General features: G+C 43.2%; 1 protein-coding gene across 7 annotated transcripts in view; it reads left to right on the top strand.

Annotated features, from left to right (window-relative positions):
• Window positions 1-26,329, top strand: part of cacna1ab (calcium channel, voltage-dependent, P/Q type, alpha 1A subunit, b) — a 217,067-nt gene that overhangs the window by 136,963 nt on the left and 53,775 nt on the right. For 6 of the 7 annotated variants that reach the window (XM_079553243.1, XM_079553241.1, XM_079553239.1 and 3 more), the window contains 6 exons: window positions 5,638-5,754; window positions 7,107-7,172; window positions 7,247-7,344; window positions 8,253-8,403; window positions 8,785-8,912; window positions 13,531-13,627. In XM_079553243.1, coding sequence (XP_079409369.1) covers window positions 5,638-5,754; window positions 7,107-7,172; window positions 7,247-7,344; window positions 8,253-8,403; window positions 8,785-8,912; window positions 13,531-13,627 — 657 coding nt within the window. Of the gene's footprint in view, window positions 1-5,637; window positions 5,755-7,106; window positions 7,173-7,246; window positions 7,345-8,252; window positions 8,404-8,784; window positions 8,913-13,530; window positions 13,628-17,953; window positions 18,051-26,329 lie in introns of all 7 variants that reach the window. The other variant, XM_079553238.1, reaches the window with a different exon arrangement.

The raw sequence follows: 26,329 nt of genomic DNA, 5'->3' as shown, positions 1-26,329 counted from the left end.
CACTTTAGAATCTGGTTGGTTGATTTCTCTCTCGGAGCTAAATGCTGCATCCTCATTGGTCATGCCCTCGCCCTGGCCCCGCCCCCCTCCCTGTCCCAGTGCATGCCCCTCCCCCACTCCCATACTGTTTATCAGTCAGTGAAAGGTGAAGGTTTGAGCCAGTTTCCTCCTTTAGCATCTTCGTTTAAATACAGACCATGTTTGGTTTGGTATCCACGTGTAGCAGGAAAGGCTGTGATGACGCTGTGATCCAAATATGGGCATTTCCTTTGGGTTAGTGCTAGATCGTCTGCTCCGGAGGGACGGTCTGCTGTGAGTTTGTCTAAAAATACAAATAATCCTAATCCTTAAGGTTAACCCCTTAACTCCCGCCTGAACCGAGCACAGTTTCTCCAGTTTGGCTTTACCCCAATCCAAAAGCTTCTGGAAAAAAGGTGTGAAAATAGCGACAAAACTGAGACGGAAACGATGATGGAAAAGTGACAAAAAAGTGATGAGAAATTTATGAAAAAGTGGCAAAAATGGCACAAGAAATTGACAAAAAAGTGACAAAAAATTGATGAAAAATTGATGAAAAATTGATGAAAAATTGACAAAAAAATGACAAAAAATTGATTAAAAATGGACGAAAAAATGACAAAAATGTGACAAAAAATTGATTAAAAATTGACAAAAAATTGACGAAAAAATGACAAAAAATTGATTAAAAATTGACAAAAAAATGACAAAAATTTGACAAAAAATTGATTAAAAATGGACAAAAAAATGACAAAAATGTGACAAAAAAATTGATTAAAAATGGACGAAAAAATGACAAAAAAATTACAAAAAATTGATTAAAAATGGACGAAAAAATGACAAAAATGTGACAAAAAATTGATTAAAAATGGACGAAAAAATGACAAAAATGTGACAAAAAATTGATTAAAAATGGACGAAAAAATGACAAAAATGTGACAAAAAATTGATTAAAAATTGACTAAAAATTGACAAAAATTTGACAAAAAATTGATTAAAAATGGACAAAAAAATGACAAAAATGTGACAAAAAATTGATTAAAAATGGACGAAAAAATGACAAAAATGTGACAAAAAAATTGATTAAAAATGGGCGAAAAAATGACAAAAATGTGACAAAAAATTGATTGAAAATGGACGAAAAAATGACAAAAATGTGACAAAAAATTGATTAAAAATGGACGAAAAAATGACAAAAATGTGACAAAAAATTGATTAAAAATTGATGAAAAAATGACAAAAATGTGACAAAAAAATTGATTAAAAATGGACGAAAAAATGGCAAAAATGTGACAAAAAATTGATTAAAAATTGACAAAAAATTGACAAAAATTTGACAAAAAATTGATTAAAAATGGACAAAAAAATGACAAAAATGTGACAAAAAATTGATTAAAAATGGACGAAAAAATGACAAAAATGTGACAAAAAATTGATTAAAAATTGACAAAAAATTGACAAAAATTTGACAAAAAATTGATTAAAAATGGGCGAAAAAATGACAAAAATGTGACAAAAAAATTGATTAAAAATGGACAAAAAAATGACAAAAATGTGACAAAAAATTGATTAAAAATGGACGAAAAAATGACAAAAATGTGACAAAAAAATTGATTAAAAATGGGCGAAAAAATGACAAAAATGTGACAAAAAATTGATTGAAAATGGACAAAAAAATGACAAAAATGTGACAAAAAATTGATTAAAAATGGGCGAAAAAATGACAAAAATGTGACAAAAAATTGATTGAAAATGGACGAAAAAATGACAAAAATGTGACAAAAAATTGATTAAAAATGGACGAAAAAATGACAAAAAATTGACAAAAAATTGATTAAAAATTGATGAAAAAATGACAAAAATGTGACAAAAAAATTGATTAAAAATGGAAGAAAAAATGGCAAAAATGTGATAAAAAAAATTACAAAAAAGTTACAAAAATGAGTTGAATACCCAACAAAAAAATGTTGGAAAAAAAACCTGATGACGTGAGGAAAAAGCTCCTCTGGGTTCAGGCGGGAGTTAAGAGGTGAACCATGTCCTTGGCCCTGACCTTACTTTGTGTCCTGATATCTCACGTTTTCACAGCAGACTGTCCCTCCGGAGCAGAACATCTCGCACTGACCTTTCCTCTGTGGGAGAGGCGGCGGCGAAAGACGGGAGAATGTAGATACAGACGGCCATATATGGTCATGTTTGAAAACAGTTAAGGGGGAAAACAATGTGGAGAAAAATCTAAACTTTCTCTAATTATTCAAAAACGACTTTAACAAACGCAGAAATATGAAAATAGTTTCTACTAAATAAAGATACAAAGACATGTTTAGGAGCAAAGTGGTTCAACAGCCCATAAATACATACATAACATATCGTGCTAATGCTAATGCTAGCTAGCGTGAGCTACAACTGCCGTTTTTTCGCTTCAACTGAACAATCTGCTGTGAATAAACATCCACATGGACCCGATTTAGACTTGACTTTATTTATGTGATAAATAAGTTCATATTCCGCTAAAAAGAGTGAAAAATATGTTTCCCAAAAGATTCTGTTTCCCCCTCGGTGAAGCCACGCCCCCTTCTATGACGAGATGCATCTGTGTCTAAGTCATCGACAGACTTCAGAACTAGACTTTAACCTTAGAAAGATGATGTGTTTGTGATTTGATTTATTCAAACATTTACACATTTAACAGATAATAAAAGATAATAAAGACATAAATAAACATAAAGTCTGAAATGGAATAGGCGGATCCCATTGTGTTTACAAAAGTCTTTAATGCAGTTCTACACTTTTTGTTTTCAGATTGTTTTCTTATCTTAATTTTGCATCCTTAGCCTCCGTTAAGGTTTTACAGCCTCTTACTCCACACATTAAACCTAACAATCGAAACAAGGCTGCTTTTACTCACGTATGTTGTTTTAAATCTGCACAGGTGACTTGTTATAGCTCATGTTATACATAAATTGTGCTGTTTTAAAGTCGACGAGTCCTTCAACGTTAGTGCCTTTAGTTTAGTTTAGTTTAGTTTAGTTTAGTTTAGTTTAGTTTAGTTTAGTCGCTCTGTTTTCAATGATACTAGTCGGGTTAAGGTTGGTTTTGTTCGTGTTTCTCCAGACTTCTAGGCCAGAGTCATGTAAGGAAGAACCAGGGAACAGTATAAGATATAGAAGTTTAGTTTTTAGTTTCTCTGGGGTTTCCAGCTGAGCTCAGTCTCATGTTATTCTCTGATTTACTGCGATTGAAGCCGTGTAGAGAGTTCCCAGTCGAGCTCTAGTTCCCAGTCGAGCTCTCCCTCTGTAGCGGCGAATGCTCTCGGTCTCTGCTGCATGAGATGGACCCCCCCCCCCCCCCCCCCGGAGCCTCCTGTAGCTGTGCCTGACGCCGCCTGCCCCTGTGCCCCCCCCCCCGATGCCCTTGTGCCCTCATGCCCCGGTGCCCTGCCTGTCCGCCAGCGCCAAACCTCACCCTCAACACCCGGATTATATATAAACTCATTCATAGCATAGCAGAGGAACTGTTAACCCCTGAACCCCCACCTGAACCGGGCACATGTTCTCCAGTTTGGCTTTACCCCAATCCAAATGCTAACGGAAAACACGGTGAGAAAGAAGAGACAGAACTGAGACGAAAACAATGATGGAAATGTGAGAAAAAAGTGAGAAAACTTCCCGTGGTCCCTCTGGGGTAAGACAAGTGTTAAAGGGATGATTTGGGGTCTTTCATCTCCCCCTGGGGTCTCTTAAAAAGAAGCTAACATGCTAATGGGCTAAGCTAAATGTCACAAAAATGTCACAACAAATTGACGAAAAAATGGACGAAAAAAATTTACCAAAATGTGACAAAAAAATTACAAAAAATTGATGAAAAAGTGGCAAATACAAAAAATACAAAAATGTGACAAAAATGTGATTAAAATTTGACAAAAAAATGACAAAAAAAGTTACAAAAATGATGATAAAAAAAAGTGATGACGTGAGGAAAAAGACCCCCTCGGTTCAGGCGGGGGTTAAGAGGTTAAAGATACTTGATTTCCAATATGTGAACGTTACGAAAATACGAAAATATTTGTATATCGAACCATAAAGCAGAACAAAAATGTGAATTTATTCCAGAAAAGATAATTTCTTATAAATGTGTATCATTTATTGGAGGTGAAACATTCAAGTCCCGCGATCGACAGCATCAAAACCTGATCTTTAAAGATGTGTATTTTATTAGTGTTGTTTAACGGTGCCAAGCCCGAGTTAGGGGAATTTAAACTTTAAACAACAATAAAAGCACATTATGAAGTGTTTACATATTTATAGGGAACATTTGAGGGAAGTTAACCCCTGAACTCCAGCCTGAACCGAGCACATGTTCTCCAGTTTGGCTTTACCCCAATCCAAAAGCTTCTGGACAAAAAGTGAGAAAGTGAAGACAGAACTGAGACGAAAACAATGATGGAAATGTGACAAAAAAATGACAAAAAAATGTGACAAAAAATGACAAAAAAATGACAAAAAAATGACGAAAAAATGACAAAAAAATGTGACAAAAAATGACAAAAAAATGACCAAAAAAGTGACAAAAAAATGACAAAAAATGACTAAAAAAGACTAAAAAATGACAAAAAAATGACAAAAAAATGACAAAAAAATGACAAAAAAATGACAAAAAAAATGACAAAAAAATGACAAAAAAATGACAAAAAAATGACAAAAAATGACAAAAAAAATGACCAAAAAGACAAAAAAATGACAAAAAAATGACGAAAAAATGACAAAAAAATGACAAAAAAATGACAAAAAAATGACAAAAAAATGACAAAAAAAATGACCAAAAAGACAAAAAAATGACAAAAAAATGACGAAAAAATGACTAAAAAATGACAAAAAAATGACAAAAAAATGACAAAAAGTGAGTTGAAACCCCCCCAAAAAAAGGATGGAAAACAATCTGATGACGTGAGGAAAAAAGATCCATTTAGATGAGCTTTGTAGATCTTAGCTTGAGGTGTTACACTGGCCTACAGGATTTGGGTAAAGCTGAACTGGAGGAAATGCTCTCGGTTCAGGCGGGAGTTCAGAGCTTTTTCTGGATAAAGGACAAATAAAAGACGACATTTTAGTTTGAGTTTGGAGACACAGAGAGCACGTCCTGAAGCCCCTGCATGTCCTCACACCAATAACAGATCCTTGTCCCGCCGTGGTGGTCCCGCCGTGGTGGTCCCGCCGTGGTGGTCCCGCCGTGGTGGTCCCGCCGTGGTGGTCCCGCCGTGGTGGTCCCGCGCTGGCCGACAGACAGCTCGCTCCTCATCCTGTGTGTTCTGCTCGTCCCCAAAGATCAGTGCATTTTCCTCTTAAAAAAAAAACGGATAGTACCAGATTGGATGACGACGTCCGAAGTGACTTTTCCTTTGACTCTTTGGTTTCCCGGTTTTCCTCTGCCTCCTCTCTCTGTCTCCCCTTTGGTTCTTTGGTTGCACCCTCAGTCGTAGAGGCTGGTTCTGTGGTTTGACTTGCCCCCCCCCCTCCCTCTCCTCTCTCTCTGTCCTCTGGTTTTGTTCAGTTCTCGTCCTTTTCGAGGCCGTTTGTCCCGCGGCGACGTGCTTGTTAAAGGTGCTTGTTGTCTGTTCAGAATAACTTCATAAACCTGAGTTTCCTGAGGCTGTTCCGGGCGGCGCGTCTCATCAAGCTGCTGCGACAGGGGGAGACCATCCGCATCCTGCTCTGGACCTTCGTGCAGTCCTTTAAGGTCAGTCCATGTTCTCACACGCGGGACTCTGGGCTCAGACTGTCCACACGTCTCCAATGCGGCTGTTCATCTCCTGTACTCAGTGTTAGAGTCTGGACGCTGTGATCCAACTGGCTCGTTGCACGGTGTGGCTATGCTAGCTCCTCTGACCTGAAGGTGTGAGCGCCTGGACTTCCTGTCTGTTTTCTTTTCCTGGAATAATAATCATATTTTCTAAAGATTACGTTGTGGGCGGTGTGTTCCCGGTAGACGATCATTTACTGTGTTCAAATCATGAAGTTCAGATCAGAGACGCCTGTGATCATGAAGGATTGTTTGTCTTGAAGCTAAAGGCTAACATGCTATAAAAAGTATATATAAAGGCACTGTTTCAAGTTGTGTAAAGCATTAACCGCTTAACTCCCACCTGAACCGAGCACATTTTCTCGACGAAAACAATGATGGAAATGTGGCAAAAATGTCACAAAAATGTCACAAGAAATTGACGAAAAATGACAAAAATGTGATAAAAATGTGACAAAAAAGTGACAAAAATGATGGAAAAAAAATGTGATGACGTGAGGAAAAACATCCTCTCGGTTCAGGCGGGGGTTAAGAGGTTAAATTAGCCTTTAGCTTCAAGACAAACTCCCTGATCCTCACAAACACAAACGTCTCCTCTATGGAAATATTTCTACCAGGAACTCACTGGTCTGAGCTAATCTTAAAGGAAATGAACACGAACAGGAAGTACTAGCGCCCACAGCTTCAGCTCAGAGGAACTAGCGTAGCCACATTGTGCAACAAGCCTACTGGGGCAGGAGTGACTTATGCTGCTTTAAAAGCCAGGGACAGTCGACTGGTCACATGGTGTGGGGCTGGACAACACGATGTCATCAATACACGAATTTATCCACAGGTTTATGAAGATGTTTTGAAGTAAAAGCGTGGAATCCCCTGTATTAAAGGGTCTAGATCAGGGGGGCCCAAACGTTTTGTCTCCGAGGCCAAAATGAAAAAGTGCCTGTGAGTCGCGGGTCAAACACGGCGACGCCAAGCACGAAAAACACACAAAAAAGACCCAAAAAAATGACAAAAAAAGACAAAAAAAAAATGACAAAAAAGACAAAAAAAAATGACAAAAAAAAGAAAAAAAATGACAAAAAAGAAAAAAAAAAAAGAAAAAAAAAAGAAAAGAAAAAAGAAAATAATGACAAAAAATGACAAAAAAATGACAAAAAAATGACATCCCCTCTTTAAAGCAGAACACCCCCTCTTTAAACTGTGTATGTAATATGTATCATGACTTTACTCGTGGTACAGAAAGAGTCAGACGTGTGTGAGGGAACTGACTGATCTCTCCTGTGGCTCAGGCTCTTCCGTACGTGTGTCTGCTCATCGCCATGCTCTTCTTCATCTACGCCATCATCGGGATGCAGGTGAGTGCGGAACACACGGCTCTGCTCACGCTTTTACCTTTTTAAAAACAAACACGGCTCATCTGTGTCCGCAGCTGTTTGGAAACGTGGCCCTGGTGGACGACGATGAAAGTGCCATCAACGAACACAACAACTTCAGGACCTTCATCATGGCGCTCATGCTGCTCTTCAGGTCAGCTCCTGCTCTCTGCCCCTGAGCTTCACTCTCTGCCCCTGAGCTTCACTCTCTGCCCCTCTGCTTCACTCTCTGCCCCTGAGCTTCACTCTCTGACGAAAAAATGACAAAAATGTGACAAAAAAGACGAAAAAAAGACGAAAAAATGACGAAAAAATGACAAAAAATGACCAAAACAAATGACAAAAAATGACATAAAAAACACAAAAAAACACAAAAAATGACCAAAAAATGACAAAAAAATGACAAAAAAAATGACAAAAAAATGACAAAAAAAGACAAAAAAAATGACGAAAAAATGACAAAAAATGACCAAAAAAAATGACAAAAAATGACATAAAAAACACAAAAAAACACAAAAAATGACCAAAAAATGACAAAAAAATGACAAAAAAAAATGACAAAAAAATGACAAAAAAATGACCAAAAAAATGGACAAAAAATGACATAAAAAACACAAAAAAACACAAAAAATGACAAAAAAATGACAAAAAAAAAAATGACAAAAAAATGACAAAAAAAGACAAAAAAAATGACGAAAAAATGACAAAAATGACAAAAAAGACGAAAAAAATGACACAAAATGACAAAAAAATGACAAAAAAAAAATGACAAAAAAATGACAAAAAATGACAAAAAATGACAAAAAATGACCAAAAAAATTGACAAAAAAATGACATAAAAAACACAAAAAAACACAATAAATGACGAAAAAATTACAAAAAATATGACCAAAAAATGTGACGAAAAAAGGACGAAAAAAAAGGTATTCACACTCTCTCTGCCCCTCTGCTTCACTCTCTGCCCCTGAGCTTCACTCTCTGCCCCTCTGCTTCACTCTCTGCCCCTCTGCTTCACTCTCTGCTTCACTCACACGCGTGTTCTCTCGTACATACATGTTTCAGGAGTGCCACGGGCGAGGCGTGGCATGACATCATGCTGGCGTGTCTCGGAGGGAAAGAGTGTGACCCGGACTCTGGGAACACGGAGCCGGAGTGCGGCAGCACCTTCGCCTACACCTACTTCGTCTCCTTCATCTTCCTCTGCTCCTTCCTGGTCAGGACACACACACTCACACACACACACACACACACACACCTTCCTCTGCTCCTTCCTGGTCAGGACACACACACTGTCCCAGAAAAAAAACAGAAACAAAGAAGGAGAAAACAGCGGTAAAACAGATAAATAAATAGTTAAATCAATAGCGAAAAAATTAAAAATGAAATAAAATAATAATAAAATAATAAAAGTCTGGTGTCAGCAGTGTGAGCCTCCTGTATAAGCAGATATTACACACGTATAAGTTTCTACACATATATATATATACATTCCCACTATTTATTTTTTTTAAACAACAAAACACGGGTCCTTTATATCTGCACGTAGATTATTATTATTTTGTCAAGGTTTCCCTTCTCTCCTCCTCGCCCTCAGATGCTGAACCTGTTCGTGGCCGTCATCATGGATAACTTTGAGTACCTGACGCGGGACTCGTCCATCCTGGGCCCGCACCACCTGGACGAGTACGTGAGGATCTGGGCGGAGTACGACCCGGCCGCCTGGTGAGTGACCGCGGGGGAAACGCCGTGGGTTTACCTGTGACTAACGGAGCCATCTGTCCCTGTAACCAGCCAGAGCGGAGACTGTGGCGAGCGCCCAGGCCCAGGGCAGGCCCAGGGCAGGCCCAGGACAGGCCCAGGACGCCCGCTTTAGTCAGGACAGGCCCAGGACGCCGCTTTAGTCAGGACAGGTTAAACTGTGGCTGTGTCTGAGCGTCCACAGGATCAGAGCTCCAACAGAACAGGGTTATTTAATCATCCACATAAACCCGAGTCACACGGGATTAGACCGGCCCGGGGACCTCGGTCAAACTTACCTCTGGAATCTTTTATCCAGAAGTGACGTCCAGATAATCAAACAATCCTTTTATTCTATGTTTTTTACAAAAGCCGCCTTTAAGACACGACGAATGTTACAGTAAAGGTTCAAACAGTACTTTTATTTGAATGTGTTTCTTCTTTAATGCTTCGGTTAATCTTTATTGAAACCTTTACGAATAATCAGTGTTCCATAAAATCTAGAACTCGGCGTGCTCGCTCTGGAGGCGGGTCCTCAGAGCTGTTGGAGGCGGGTCCTCAGGGCTGTCGGAGGCGGGTCCTCAGGGCTGATTTTCTCTCCGGTCCTGTGTAAACGAATGTGAAGAGGCACAAGTGACTCTGTGCAAAACGTCAAATCATAACAACTTCCTGTTTCGATCCAGCGCGGCAAAATAAAAGCACAGCTCGTCTCAGTGTTAGTTCAGCAGGTACTTGACACACTACAAAAAGTAAATATCAAGCATTGTTTTAAATGAGTTGAATTGAGGAAATGTTTCTTGTTTTGAGCGGTTTTCACTCATTCAGACACTTTTCCTGATCGGACCGAGTTTGCTTTGCTTGTTTGAGGACATTTCAGACCAGTTCTAGGGTAAATCTCGCTTGAAATAAGAAAGTAAAATTGCCAATGAGATAAGACCAGTTTTCTTTCCCCATTGGCAAAGAAAATGACCTGAAATAAGGACGAAATGTATCGAAACGAGTCAGAAACATCTCAGAACAAGTGAAATAATCCAGGACAAATGCCCAACAACTTCTTAACTTTTGGTCATTTTTTTGTATTTTTTTTTGTATTTTTTTGTCAAATTTTCATCACATTTTTGTTATTTTTTGGGGTTTTTTTGGTCAGTTTTTTGTCATTTTTTCGTCAAATTTTCATCACATTTTTGTAATTTTTTGTAATTTTTTGTAATTTTTTTGACATTTTTTCGTCCATTTTTTGTCCATTTTTTTGTCACATTTTTGTCATTTTTTTGCATTTTTTTGGTCATATTTTTGTCAAATTTCAATTAGTTGAATTGAGGAAATGTTTCTTGTTTTGAGCGGTTTTCACTCATTTAGACACTTTTCCTGATCGGACCGAGTTTGCTTTGCTTGTTTGAGGACATTTCACACCAGTTCTAGGGTAAATCTCGCTTGAAATAAGAAAGTAAAACTGCCAATGAGATAAGACCAATGTTCTTTCCCCATTGGCAAAGAAAATGACCTGAAATAAGGACGAAATGTATCGAAACGAGTCAGAAACATCTCAGAACAAGTGAAATAATCTGGGACAAATGACCAACAACTTCTTAACTAGTCAAAACAACTCAAATCTGGATTATTGTGCTCAGACTGAGATGTTTATACTGATCTAGTTAAATACTTTTTGCAGTGTAGGAATATAATCAAACACACACTGGAATGTGTTTTCATAGTTAGGCAGAGGCGCAGTTTGCAACGACAACAGGCCGTCACATAGAAAACCGACACAACAGAATGTGGAGAAGTTCTGCTTCTGGAGGCAAAAAGGAAAGAAGAGGAGGATGAAGAGGAGGAAGGAGCAGCGAGTGTCATAAGTTACTGCAGTTGTTTCTGAAGTGCTTAGTTTCAGCAGCCTTCAATGTTTGGCAAATATCCTCAACAAGCTGGAGCTCCCCCACCCCGTGGCAGAGCACAAAAAGGCCCCCAGAGGGCCCCGCACTGACATCCCTGCCTGGGCCCCTGGTGCCCTTGCTACGCCACTGTCATAGTGAATCGAAACAGGAAGTCACTTCTTGGGCGGCGTCAGTTCATGGACCCAAAGATCCTCCAACGTTTCCATGACAGTGAAGTGTAAGAGTCTTCATGTGTTTGAGTTAAACTTAGAGCCGTGATGCTTCATAATGTGAGTGGACGTTAGATCCATCTTTAATCAGTGTTGCCCAGATTTAGAGGAACACCTTTAATTGGTACATTTTACCTGAGGTCCCCGGGAATGTCTAATCCTGCTCTCTTTGTGTCAGCTCCAAGTCAGGATAAATGAAAAGGTTTGCATCAGGAAGGGCAGAGAACAAATGTACAAGCGACAAACCCATGATCTGTTATATGTATGTTAGATTCCTCTGTGGTGACGTTAGCCCTTTAAAATGATGCCACTGTTTCACATGTTTATTTACTGGCCCATTTTCAGCCTGGACATGAACTCTCAGTAACCCTGATGTGATGAAGGACACTCTCAGTAACCCTGATGTGATGAAGGACACTCTCAGTAACCCTGATGTGGATCTGCATGGGTGTAATGTGTGTAACCCTCTCTCTCAGGTCCAGAGTCCCGTCGTCCCGTTTCCTGATGTGTGGGATTTAATCTTCTCTTCTGTGAAAACTGCCTCGGTCTAAAACGCTGAGGCTCCTGTGATGTTTCCCCCGAGCGCCGATGGGTCCAGTCATTTTAACCCTCATTTAGATCCAAACGTGGAGGTGCTTTGTTTGTCATGGCTAATACAGGGGGCGCTAAAGCCCTCACAGGCCTCAGTGTTCCCTTCACCGTGAGGCCAAGAAGCTCCAATGCAGAAGCTCCAGTGCAGAGCAACAGCAGCCCCACAGTGCTCCAGGGCCCGTGTGACGTCCACTTTGGTTTCTTTGTTATGCTAAACCTTTTGGAGTCGCCTCTGGCCACTAGGGGGTGGTATCGCAGCGATGTCAGCCCTCAGCCATGAGGACAGGGGCTGACGTAATGACCTATTGACCCTTCGCCCCTTGGTCATTAGGCAAGACATGTCACACGAAACACATTATAAACACTTAAGTCTCCTCCAGTGAAGTATTTACACCCGAGGAAAGTTTTTTTAAATTGATACAACAGCGGGATATGTTCTGCATTGTATTGTTTTGTTTTTTAACCCCCGAGGGCCGGACCAGTTGCAAATGTTTTGAAGCATTAAGTTGTTTCAGGTGGAGTCGAGTCGAGTAAACTGAACAAAACAGCGTCAGTCCTGTATCATCTCTCTTCTAAGCCCATATAGGCTTGTGTTTTTGCTGGCTGGATTGAAAGGCTGCGCCTTAGTTTTCCCACCTCTGCACTCTTGGACGTTAGCATCATGTTGCTACGTCACATTCACACACAGACTTTAGGAGCTGAAGTTCTTACCTGACCGGAGGTTTAGTCATGAGCTATTTCGATCAGACTCCAGGATAAACGGAGCTGAACTAAACAACAGAAATGTGTTAAAACTTGTGCGGAAAAGCCTGAAAGAACGACTTATTCAAAGCATCATCTGCTCAGCAATATTAAAGCAACAGGCCATGTTTGGACAATCCTCCAGTGTCTTTGTGGTGGATCCGAGGCCTCAGAGACGGCAGAGGATCGTCACAACACGTCAGAACACGTCAGTCACTGATCGAACAAAACCATGAAAGTGACACAGTCATGTTTGTGCAGAGATAGTACTTACATAAACATCCAGACAAAAATGTGGCTAAAGGAACAGGCCACCATTTTCCACACTGAGGTATGTGGAAGGTACGTTCCAACTCCCGTTTGGAGCCATAGGAATACACTGGGAGAGGCTAATGCTAAAATTATCTTTGGTCGTTTTGTGTGACTGAGGGAACACACAAAGACCAGACAGGTACACATCAACTCGTCTAAGCTCAGGTAAGAACATCTCAGTATGAAAACATGGTGGCCTGTTTCTTTAAGGCTCATATTTCACTATTCGAAATGCCAAACTGGAGTTAAGTATTAAAGGAACAGGCCACCATTTGTCCAAACTGAGATGTTCTTGCCTGAGTTGATGTGTACCTGTCTGGTCTTTGTGCGAGCTCTCAGTCACGCAAAACGACCAAAGATGTTGTTAGCATTTGGCCTCTCCCAAAATATCAACCCGTCTAAGCTCAGGTAAGAACATCTCAGTTTGGAAAAATGGTGGCCTTTTCCTTTTACCTCAATTTCAACGCTGTGTTTCCGAAACACAGTGGACGGACAGTTTATTTGTATCATATTTAGGAGTTCACATGGTGGGTCTTTGAGCTGCGCTTTACCGAGAGCTCAGAGGCCCCCGGCTCAGGGACAGTGCACAGCTTCACTTTCAATCCCTCAGAATGAAGGACGCCTTTCAGAATGTTACGTCAAGGCTTTGTAACCTCTGCTTCCACCTGACCCTCTGCCTGACGCCGTGAACCAGCCGCTCATCCACAGGTCTCGGACAGTGTAGAGTGACTGGACCCATCGGTGTCCTCGGCGCCCACATCAGGGGCCTGTTTTAAAGCGGGCTGTGATTATTAATGCTCCTCTGTCTCTCCTCTGTCTGTGGCCTAACCTTACCCTCCTTGTTTCTTCTTGCAGCGGGCGCATTCATTATAAGGATATGTACAGTTTATTGCGAGTTATCTCCCCTCCCCTGGGCCTTGGCAAGAAATGCCCTCATAGGGTGGCCTGCAAGGTTTGGACCCCACCCTACAGACCTAGAGACTGCTCTAGAGCCTGATGAATGTGGCACTGTAGACGACACTAGACTTTTTCTTTGGTTTTTTTTTAGTTGTTTGTTTTACTTTGACGCTCATCTCACCATCGAAAGTTTCTGTTGAGAATGTTTTGGGACGATGCAGCGATGCCACACTGACACGAGCATGAGGTGGTCACTGCACTTGCTACTGACTTTTACACCCTGTCCATTATAACATGTTGATGGGAGTCGTGGTAGTCTAGACTTACTGCTTGCTGTCTCTAGTTTTTTGCCTGAGCAGAAAAAAAAAAAAACGACTGAGTGCATTGTTCTGTTTCGAGGGGGGGTTTGGGTTGAGAACCGGAGACGCAGGCAGACGGGGCGTGGTCTGTTTCACCAACATCACAGAGAATAGTGTGGCTGAGCGGCCATTTCCTGCTGGAAGCTTTAAGGGCTGCACAATATGAGAAACAAACAGGGGTCTGGGAGGCGCAAATTAACCTTTTAGCTTTTTTAATATTTGATCAAAATCCTCTTGTGGGCTCGAGCTTCTACTGGAGCAGCAAGTCAAATGTAAGTCAGGGATGATGCACGACGAGGCGTCCATCATCAGGAATGACTGGACTTCCTCGTTTAGTCCCGTTATGTCTTTTAATGGACCCCTCGTCGTGCATTATCCCGCTTAACCCTGGTCCCGCGAACTGTTCATTGGGAACTGTTTCCTGGGCAGGAGGTATCTCACTTTTTAAGCTGTTTTACCTGAAACTAGTTCCAGCTCAATTGTTTATCGTTACTATGGAAACAGCTGCAGTGGAGCGATACACGTTTGTGAAGCGGTGACGTCGCAGCTCGACCTCCGGGGTCACAGATGTGCGAGAAACTACAAAAAACTCTTTAAAACAACATCAATATTTGTGAAACTCTTCAGAGAGTTACTGAACAGACTTAATTATCAGAACCTTTAGCCAAAAATGCATAACCTACTGCTATAAAAGTCAGATTTACCGGTTCTTCTGGTTTGGCGGACAACGGTGTAGCAGCTACGCTAACCCCGGAAGTACCGACTTCAGTAAATATGACTTTTTTAGCAGTAGGTTCAGCATTTTTGGCTCATGAGTCTGATAAATAAGTCTGTTCAGTAACTCTCTGCTGAGTTTCACAAATATTGATGTTGTTTTAAAGAGGTTTTAATGTTTTTTTTCTCACATATTTGCCGGTTTGCTCGGCCCAGGAAGCGGAAGCGGTGACGTCACAGCTCAACCTCCGGGTTCACAGATGTGCGAGAAACTACAAAAAACTCTTTAAAACCACGATCAATATTAATGAAACTCAGCAGGGAGTCACTGAACAGACTTATTTATCAGAACCTTTAGCCAAACATGCTGAACCTACTGCTATAAAAGTCAGATTTACAACGGTGTAGCAGCTACGCTAACCCCGGAAGTACCGACTTCAGTAAATATTGATTTTTTAACAGTAGGTGCAGCATGTTTGGCTCATGAGTCTGATAAATAAGTCTGTTCAGTAACTCTCTGATGAGTTTCACAAATATTGATGTTGTTTTAAAGAGGTTTTAATGTTTTTCTTCTCACATATTTGCCGGTTTGCTCGGCCCAGGAAGTGGTGACATCACAGCTCGACCTCCGGGTTCACAGATGTGCGAGAAACTACAAAAAACTCTTTAAAACCACGATCCATATTTGTGAAACTCAGCAGAGAGTTACTGAACACACTTATTTATCAGAACCTTTAGCCAAACATGCTGAACCTGCTGCTATAAAAGTCAGATTTACCAAAATCACTACATCCGGGTTAGCAAAGATAAATGCTAATGGCAACGCAAGTACCGACTTCAGTAAATATTACTTTTTTAGCAGTAGGTGCGGCATTTTTGGGTAATGAGTCTGATAAATAAGTCTGTTCAGTAACTCTCTGCTGAGTTTCACAAATATTGATTGTGGTTTTGCGGACTTTTTATTACAGGTCGTATTTACAAAAATGATCGTGCTAATGTTGCTAGATCTTGTGTCTTCTTTTAAGGGGAATATCGTCTCCTCATAACTGATCTCGATCATGTGTGGATTATTGTGCAGCCCTGTCATTCACATAAGTGTGTAACTTTAATTCAAACTGAAATAAAGCAGATTTTTCTTAAAGTCGGCTCTGCCATCGACCGGTCGGACCCGCTCTGGCTGTGTCTCCGCTGTGGGGGAAAGATGGGAGGGACTTCCATGAGTTCTGAGTCCAACAGGGCCCCGCAAATACACCCAGTACACGCAGTACACGCAAATACAAGCAAATACACGCAGTACACGCAAATACATGTGAATACACGCAGTACACTTCTGCACTCAACACAAGCTACAGCGAACACTCTTTATAAAGTCGCAGAGCCGGGTCTCCAACCAGGAACTCTCCAAGCAGCTCCGAAAAGCTCAATCTGATGTTTCGGTTCATGTGGTAAAGAATCAGGGGGGAAATGACCTGCGGGGGAAACACGGCAGGTGAAGAGCAGAAAGATTAGCCATTTATGTGTCAAATCAAACTTGTTTTGGGGTTTCAAGGCTCAGTAAATCTGGCAGGAATTAGACAGGAAAACATAGTGTCTGCATGTGGAGGGAGAAAAGTTACAATTCTCCTTTTAAATCTGTGGAGAAACTTTGAATCCGCACAATGATTCCACTCGTTATTGTGAAGATCAGGCACAGAAGCTCACGGGGAGAAATGGTTGGAGAGTCCAGTTCTAGAAAGACTTAGCAGATCCCAAAGCCCGGTGTGCACTGTTCAGTTCAGACCCACTTCTTTACGATCGACAGAACGAGCGGCCGCTCCCGCCTCCGGAGGTCAAGAATCTGTGGAAACGATGGCGTCTTTGTTGCTTTGAACGTTCTGTGCAGGGACATGTCAGGCTAGCTCACGACTAGCTTAGCTGTGGAGTATTAGTTTCTACCTTCCAGTTACGCCATGATCATTTGTAAAACTAAAGTATTAACATAAATCCAACTGAAAAAGCTTCATTTACAGTGTCATCCAATGAGAATTTGCAGGGGCGTGGCTTATGGCTCAACTGTTGGAAATCGAAATGAAGCAGTTTGGGATCATGATGTCATATTACAAAGCATTATGGGATTTGCAGCATCTTCCATAATGGAGGTTTCAGAAGGTAAGGATGGATTTACTTGCAGTAAGTTGGAGCTAACGGAGCAGTAGCGACTCTTTCTCCACTTTATACTCTTTTCATAGCTAGTGTCAGTCTAGGGACAATGTTTGCTGGTGGCCACAAACATGGCGGATTTCCATGGTAACAGTGAATATATAAAATATATTCTATTTGGTGTGGACTTCAGCAAGATCGCGTCCTCCTTGCTTGATGCTGTTACCGCTAGCTCTTGTAGCTCATGCTAATCGCTCTGAAGTCCTGGCGATTTAACAGAACTTTTTTGTTGTTGAGCCTTTTAGAATCGGTCTCATTTTCCACCGTTAAAGGAAAAGAACCGTCTTGGAACAATGTTTTATTCCTCCGTTTTGTGGAAAAATCGAGTCTTTAGTGCACGGCCATGTTTATTGCTGTCGCTCTGCCTTGGTCACGCCTTCTGATTGGCTACCAGTCACAAGTCCCGCCTCCACGTGAAGCTGATTCACCCGGCTTTGTGACCAGACTGCTTTAGCGTTTAGAATAAAAAGAGGAGAGTTGTCTGGCTGGCCTGGCTGCCATTTCGGGACTGTGAGAAATGTAGAATCGTGAGCAAAGACTGATCCATCGCTTCCACCAAAGTCTGTGGGAAAGAGTTCGGAAGCGTTTTTTGTTTCCACGGAAAGGTGAAAGGCAAACGCGGTCGAAACGAACAGTGCACACCCGGCTTAAGGCTGGAAGCAGGACGTCCAGGGAGGAAACACGCTCACGAACACTGCCCCCTGGTGGACTCTCGGTAACACACTGATGCTTCCTTGATTGTCCAGCTTTGCACACACCCTTTTCTGGACACAAGAGCAGAGATTGTCACAGATGCACATCACCACTCGCTCTCAGAAGGTCATGTCCCAAAGCCCCCTGGCTGTTAGCTCTGCCTCAGAAGGGTTTCATCCTAACACTAACCTCCTCTGACGCCCCTCTGACTCTGTCCTGTCCTGGACCGGCCCCATGTTTCTCTCAATAACTGTGTTTCTCCTCTGTGGTCTGTCTCCTGTTTCCCACACTCGTCTGCGTGTGCTGTGCGTGTGGGCCGTGGGTTGTGTTTCTCGTGCGAATGGGGGCGGCTGAACGCTCGAACGAATGCTCCTGTCCTCTGTTTGTCCCTGTCGGTGTCACGGCGCCCCCCCCAGTGGTCGGATCACTTACTCAGACATGTATCAGATGTTAAGACACATGTGTCCGCCGCTCGGCCTGGGCAAGCGGTGTCCCGCCCGGGTCGCCTACAAGGTAGACCCCCCCCCCAGCCTCCGCGCAGCCCCTTTTACACTGAACGCCAGGGTCATTCAGCGCCAGGTCGACAGCTCAGACTGTGAGAGAACATGGACATCCATCTGGGGTGCTTGTTCTGCACAGAGTGGGGAGGTCTTTGGTGACAATGTGAAACCATCTCACATAAAAACTCACTTTCCTTCAACCTTAAACTCCACTTTTAAAGGCCCTACACCTGATTCTTTTTCTTTACGAGCTGTGAACAGAGAGAGCAAACATTTGAAGGTTTTAGTTTTGGTCCAAAGTCTTTAGTGCTACTTTCTAACATCCCAATTCCTCACAGGGAAGACTTTATGAGCACGAGCCACTAATACTATTGTAAAAACATGAAACACGTATAAGTATATGCTGAAACACGGCTGGTTTTCCAGACCTGTGCTTCTCAACTGGTGGGTTCAGAACCCTTCTCCTTTACCAGGAACCAACTCCTTTAAAGGAATAGTTTTTACAGACTGAGATATGTTCTTACCTGAGCTTAGACGAGTTGATGTGGACCTGTCTGGTCTTCACGCGTGTCCTCAATCACGTAAACACAGCACAGTTAGCATTTAGCCTCTGCTCCTCTATAGCTCCAAACCAGGTGAAAATAGAAGCTACTGAGCTTATAGGAGTCCTTCAGCTTCCGCACAGTAAAGTGAAGACATTACTGCTCGGATGCCAAACTACTCCTGGTATTATTACGCCTTACAATATAGTCCCCCCTTTTATCCGCTTAGAAAATCCACATTGTTTAATTGTGTGTAATTATACTTTGTAGTGGAACACTTCACGTAACCATATTTAAGAGCTTGTTAGCTTCCCCTGTTTGGAGCTATAGAGGAGCAGAGGCTAAATGCTAACGCCTGAGGACACGCGTGAAGACCAGACAGGTCCACATGAACTCGTCTAAGCTCAGGTAAGAACAGATCTCAGTGTGTAAAACGGTGGCCTGTTAGTTTAATATTTATCTATACAAATTGTAAGGAAACACCACTCTATGAAAACTAATGCTTTGTCATTATATTTGAGAGGAAAGTACAGTAGTTTCCATGATGTAAAGGGTCAGGGTGCGTGGGAGCTGGCAGAGGCCGATATATCGTTTTAGAACATATAGCAATACCGATATCTAATTAAAGTATAGATACTTTCAGTTGTTTTTACATACTTAATGAAGCCCCTTCTGCTCCACAGGTGATTTGCAATAAGCCTCTGTTTGATTAGTGTTTACAGTTACAGAGCCTACATGCTGCTGTGTTAAAGTGATGCTCTGTAAGATAATACAGAAATAATAAGATAAGGACACAGAGAGGGAAAAAGCTCCGTCCTGATTGGACCCTCCTCATTCCCTGTGCACAGAGAAGCTCCTCTCATTGGTCCGTGCCCAGACTCTGATAAGTTACAAAGATCAGCAAACGGAGAGACTTTAGAAAAATCAATGATATGCTTCTTGGATAAGTGTCATGTGACCAAACCGTTCCCTGGGTTTTGCTGGTTCTGTGTTGGACCTGTTGTTACAAACAACATTCTAAAGCTATAAAACCATCAGGTGTAGAGCCTTTAAATGACCCAAAGCCGACAGCACGAAGGCGAGAGCCAGTTCCCTGCTCAGTACGAAGTTTTTCTTAGCGTCAGTCAGACGGACCAGCTGCAGGGTCTCTCTGTAAAAGGGGCTGCCCCCGTCCCGCTCCTGTCCTGTCGTCTCAGCTCCCAGTGTGTGTGCCGGTGTGGTGATCTGGTGCTCTGGTGTCTTTGGTGGTGGTTTTTTTGGTGGGCCCTCCTCTCTCGGCCGGTGGAGGCCCCTGGGCTTCTGTGCAGTGAAGTGGTCTGTGTCCGCAGCAGCGAGAGAGGGAGAGCTCTGCGGTTCTCCTGTGAGCCACACGGCGGCGCCGGGGGCTACAGCCACACTTCTGCGCCGTTCTTTATCATGACATTCAGATCAAACCAGCTCCACGGACTCGACGCTCAAATTAAACTCCCTTTACGCCTCTGTGAAGCATTAGTGCGGCTGTAGCCTTCGCAGCAGGAAGTCCTTCCATTCTGCTAATCTGTTTACTTCACACAGAGTAGGGCTGCATGATATTGGAATCACCTTTTAGTATTTTAGGAACCCGTTTCAACCTAAATCATCAAAACAAGGCAACAATGGAACTAAATTAGGAAAACTATCACTAAAACTTAACCATTTGTAAGCTCCTTTTTATTGAGGTTAGAGACTTTGCGATGTATCGTAGCTTCTTGCGATCCGGATATTGCATCGCCTGGTTTGCGATCCGATATTCTTTTTGCGATATATCGTGCAGCCCTAACGCGGAGCCAGGTTTACAGTATTTAGACGTGCACCTGACCCCCCCGTGTGGCGGCGGGTCGGCCCCAAAGACAGACAGTCCTGTAGGATAAACCTCCAATGTGCTCAGAGACATTTGTAAGCTAAAGCTGCCGTTGTGGGCGCAGAAGGACCTGCAGAGTCCGCTTCAGTCGTCCCTCTCTCGATGCTGTGGACTCTTTATATCCAACCCTCCGCACACAAACACACACACACACACACACACACACACACACACACACAGTACTGACGCTGTAAGTACACGAAGACGAGCTCACAGTAACTGCAGGGTGTGTCCGCGCTCACTGCCTCCTGGTCTGTCCACACTTCTGTTTCATATCGAATGAACCCATTTCAGTTTCCTTTAAGTCCCTCGGTTTGTTTTCTCTCTCCTGTCCGTCCTGTCCGTCCACTGTCCATTCCCCTCCTCTGTCGTCTTTACGCTGTTGTTAAGTTTGTCCACCGCATAACGACTTAAGTCCGTAACTCCACTGATCCCCCATCCATCCTTCAGCCACTGAGGTCCTTAACCACAGGATACAGATCGAGGTCAGGTGTGACATGTCTCGCAGCTTTGTTTAACCATGTGTTACCTTCAAGAACACTGAGATAAAACAAGCTCCCTCCTCTCTGAAACAGACCAGTGTGTTTAAGGGCCGCATGGGACCCACTCAGCTCACATCCACCCAGAGTACGTACCTAAACATGATCTCAACAGACTGTCGGCTGATACTTTACCAGAGGAGAGACAAGACGGCCGTCTGAAACTCACAGCATACAAGATAATACCAATATTTATTTATTTATTTATTTATTTTTGCAAGGACAGTGCATATTAACATAACAGCTCAACTGTAAAATATGCCAGAGTTGCCAAAAGGCTAGTTTCCATCTGTAGTCCTCGGCCAGATGTACAGTAGGCACCCTGGAAATGGGTAAGACAAGTTATCACGATTATCACATGGCAAAGTACAATAAACATCACATTTGCTCAGCAGCAGGAATAACACACCAAAACAAACATGCAACAAAGAGTTCATGCGCGACAGAGCTTAAGTGAGAATGCAGGAGGCAACATGAGGAAGCACAGCAGGAGTTCATGAACAACTAGTCAGTTAGATAAAAGATACAGTCAATACAGATTAAAAGATACAGTTAATAACATTAGTCAGTTATAATAGAAGGTGTAAAAAAGAAAGTAATCATTAAAATGCAGCAGTATTGAGATTAGATAAGAAAGACATGCAAGAGATTTGTTAGTGGCAACTGCTTAGACGCACTTTGTTGTTGTTGTTTTGTGTTCTAAAAGCCAACACACACTGCGTGTTTGTGGAAGGTGTAGACACACACTGGAGGACAGTTCTTTACCACCTGTTGTTTACCGTGGGGTGATGGTTCGGGTTGTTGACGGCAAGTCTGATGTAAGTTGTGTTTCATTCACATAGCTTTTAGTCAAATAGAAGGTTTTGGCTTGAGGTGTCAATCAGCTTCGGGTGCAACTGAAGGAAATAACTCTGGCCTCACGGCAGAGGTTTAAAGGTTAAGACAGAGGCTCAGACGGTAGAGCAGGTCACCTTATATCCGGAAAGGTTGGCAGTTTGAATCCCAGCACCCATAGATGCAAACTCTTCACCAACCTGGCCTCCAGTGTCTGCGTACACTGGTGTATGAATGTCTGTGTGAATGGGTGAAAGTGCCTAATGTAGGTGGAAAAGCACTATACAAGTTGTGACCATTTACCATATTCTTAGAAACTAGAAGGTCTTGGTTTTCAAATGAGGTCTGACACTGGAAGACAGTGGTTCAGATGGAAGACAGTGGTTCAGGTGGAAGACAGTGGTTCAGATAGAAGACAGTGGTTCAGATGGAAGACAGTGGTTCAGGTGGAAGACAGTGGTTCAGATGGAAGACAGTGGCTCAGGTGGAAGACAGTGGCTCAGGTGGAAGACAGTGGTTCAGATGAAGACAGTGGTTCAGATGAAGACAGTGACTCAGATGGAAGACAGTGGCTCAGATGGAAGACAGTGGTTCAGATGGAAGACAGTGGTTCAGATGGAAGACAGTGGTTCAGGTGGAAGACAGTGGCTCAGATGGAAGACAGTGGTTCAGGTGGAAGACAGTGGTTCAGATGGAAGACAGTGGTTCAGATGAAGACAGTGGTTCAGATGAAGACAGTGACTCAGATGGAAGACAGTGACTCAGATGGAAGACAGTGGTTCAGATGGAAGACAGTGGTTCAGATGGAAGACAGTGGCTCAGATGGAAGACAGTGGTTCAGGTGGAAGACAGTGGTTCAGATGGAAGACAGTGGTTCAGGTGGAAGACAGTGGTTCAGATGGAAGACAGTGACTCAGATGGAAGACAGTGGTTCAGGTGGAAGACAGTGGCTCAGATGGAAGACAGTGGTTCAGGTGGAAGACAGTGGTTCAGATGGAAGACAGTGACTCAGATGGAAGACAGTGGCTCAGGTGGAAGACAGTGGTTCAGATGGAAGACAGTGGTTCAGGTGGAAGACAGTGGTTCAGATGGAAGACAGTGACTCAGATGGAAGACAGTGACTCAGATGGAAGACAGTGGTTCAGATGGAAGACAGTGGTTCAGATGGAAGACAGTGGTTCAGATGGAAGACAGTGGTTCAGATGAAGACAGTGACTCAGATGGAAGACAGTGGTTCAGATGGAAGACAGTGGTTCAGATGGAAGACAGTGGCTCAGATGGAAGACAGTGGTTCAGATGGAAGACAGTGGCTCAGATGGAAGACAGTGGTTCAGATGGAAGACAGTGACTCAGATGGAAGACAGTGGTTCAGATGGAAGACAGTGGTTCAGCTGGAAGACAGTGGTTCAGATGGAAGACAGTGACTCAGATGGAAGACAGTGGCTCAGATGGAAGACAGTGGTTCAGATGGAAGACAGTGGCTCAGATGGAAGACAGTGGTTCAGATGGAAGACAGTGGTTCAGCTGGAAGACAGTGGTTCAGATGGAAGACAGTGACTCAGATGGAAGACAGTGACTCAGATGGAAGACAGTGGCTCAGATGGAAGACAGTGGTTCAGATGGAAGACAGTGGTTTAGATGGAAGACAGTGGCTCAGATGGAAGACAGTGACTCAGATGGAAGACAGTGGTTCAGATGGAAGACAGTGACTAAGATGGAAGACAGTGGTTCAGATGGAAGACAGTGGTTCAGATGGAAGACAGTGGTTCAGATGAAGACAGTGACTCAGATGGAAGACAGTGGTTTAGATGGAAGACAGTGACTCAGATGGAAGACAGTGACTCAGATGGAAGACAGTGACTCAGATGGAAGACAGTGGCTCAGATGGAAGACAGTGACTCAGATGGAAGACAGTGGTTTAGATGGAAGACAGTGACTCAGATGGAAGACAGTGACTCAGATGGAAGACAGTGGCTCAGATGGAAGACAGTGGCTCAGGTGGAAGACAGTGGTTCAGGTGGAAGACAGTGGTTTAGATGGAAGACAGTGGCTCAGATGGGAGACAGTGACTCAGATGGAAGACAGTGGTTCAGATGGAAGACAGTGGTTCAGGTGGAAGACAGTGACTCAGATGGAAGACAGTGGTTCAGGTGGAAGACAGTGGTTCAGATGGAAGACAGTGACTCAGATGGAAGACAGTGGTTCAGATGGAAGACAGTGACTCAGATGGAAGACAGTGGTTCAGGTGGAAGACAGTGGTTCAGATGGAAGACAGTGACTCAGATGGAAGACAGTGGTTCAGATGGAAGACAGTGGTTCAGATGGAAGACAGTGACTCAGATGGAAGACAGTGACTCAGATGGAAGACAGTGGTTCAGATGGAAGACAGTGACTCAGATGGAAGACAGTGACTCAGATGGAAGACAGTGACTCAGATGGAAGACAGTGACTCAGGTGGAAGACAGTGGTTCAGGGTGAAAGTGCCTAATGTAGGGGGAAAAGCACTATAGACCATTTACCATATTCTTAGAAACTAGAAGGTCTTGGTTTTCAAATGAGGTCTGACACTGGAAGACAGTGGCTCAGATGGAAGACAGTGGTTCAGATGGAAGACAGTGGTTCAGATGAAGACTGTGGTTCAGATGGAAGACAGTGGTTCAGATGGAAGACAGTGGTTCAGATGGAAGACAGTGGTTCAGATGAAGACTGTGGTTCAGATGGAAGACAGTGGTTCAGGTGGAAGACAGTGGTTCAGGTGGAAGACAGTGGTTCAGGTGGAAGACAGTGGTTCAGGTGGAAGACAGTGGTTCAGGTGGAAGACAGTGACTCAGATGGAAGACAGTGGTTCAGATGGAAGACAGTGGTTCAGATGGAAGACAGTGACTCAGATGGAAGACAGTGGCTCAGATGGAAGACAGTGGTTCAGGTGGAAGACAGTGACTCAGATGGAAGACAGTGGTTCAGATGGAAGACAGTGGTTCAGGTGGAAGACAGTGACTCAGATGGAAGACAGTGACTCAGATGGAAGACAGTGGTTCAGATGGAAGACAGTGGTTCAGATGGAAGACAGTGGTTCAGGTGGAAGACAGTGACTCAGATGGAAGACAGTGGTTCAGATGGAAGACAGTGGTTCAGGTGGAAGACAGTGACTCAGATGGAAGACAGTGACTCAGATGGAAGACAGTGGTTCAGATGGAAGACAGTGGTTCAGGTGGAAGACAGTGGTTCAGGTGGAAGACAGTGACTCAGATGGAAGACAGTGGTTCAGATGGAAGACAGTGGTTCAGATGGAAGACAGTGGTTCAGATGGAAGACAGTGGTTCAGGTGGAAGACAGTGACTCAGATGGAAGACAGTGACTCAGATGGAAGACAGTGGTTCAGATGGAAGACAGTGGTTCAGGTGGAAGACAGTGGTTCAGGTGGAAGACAGTGGTTCAGATGGAAGACAGTGGTTCAGGTGGAAGACAGTGGTTCAGGTGGAAGACAGTGACTCAGATGGAAGACAGTGGTTCAGATGGAAGACAGTGGTTCAGATGGAAGACAGTGACTCAGATGGAAGACAGTGGCTCAGATGGAAGACAGTGGTTCAGATGGAAGACAGTGACTCAGATGGAAGACAGTGGCTCAGATGGAAGACAGTGGTTCAGGTGGAAGACAGTGACTCAGATGGAAGACAGTGGTTCAGATGGAAGACAGTGACTCAGATGAAGACAGTGACTCAGATGGAAGACAGTGGTTCAGGTGGAAGACAGTGGTTCAGGTGGAAGACAGTGGTTTAGATGGAAGACAGTGGTTCAGATGGAAGACAGTGGCTCAGATGGAAGACAGTGGCTCAGATGGAAGACAGTGGTTCAGATGGAAGACAGTGGTTCAGATGGAAGACAGTGACTCAGATGGAAGACAGTGGTTCAGATGGAAGACAGTGGTTCAGGTGGAAGACAGTGGTTCAGATGGAAGACAGTGGTTCAGGTGGAAGACGGTGACTCAGATGGAAGACAGTGGCTCAGATGGAAGACAGTGGTTCAGGTGGAAGACAGTGGTTCAGATGGAAGACAGTGGTTCAGATGGAAGACAGTGGTTCAGATGGAAGACAGTGACTCAGATGGAAGACAGTGGTTCAGATGGAAGACAGTGGCTCAGATGGAAGACAGTGGTTCAGATGGAAGACAGTGACTCAGATGAAGACAGTGACTCAGATGGAAGACAGTGGTTCAGATGGAAGACAGTGGCTCAGATGGAAGACAGTGGTTCAGATGGAAGACAGTGACTCAGATGAAGACAGTGACTCAGATGAAGACAGTGACTCAGATGAAGACAGTGGCTCAGATGGAAGACAGTGGTTCAGATGGAAGACAGTGACTCAGATGAAGACAGTGACTCAGATGGAAGACAGTGGTTCAGATGGAAGACAGTGGCTCAGATGGAAGACAGTGACTCAGATGAAGACAGTGGTTCAGATGGAAGACAGTGACTCAGATGAAGACAGTGGCTCAGATG

The sequence above is a fragment of the Gobius niger genome (genome assembly GCF_951799975.1).
Source record: "Gobius niger genome assembly, chromosome: 3".
Taxonomy (NCBI): Eukaryota; Metazoa; Chordata; class Actinopteri; order Gobiiformes; family Gobiidae; genus Gobius; species Gobius niger.
Note: the sequence above shows the minus strand (reverse complement) of the source record. Positions and strands in the feature narration are given on the sequence as shown.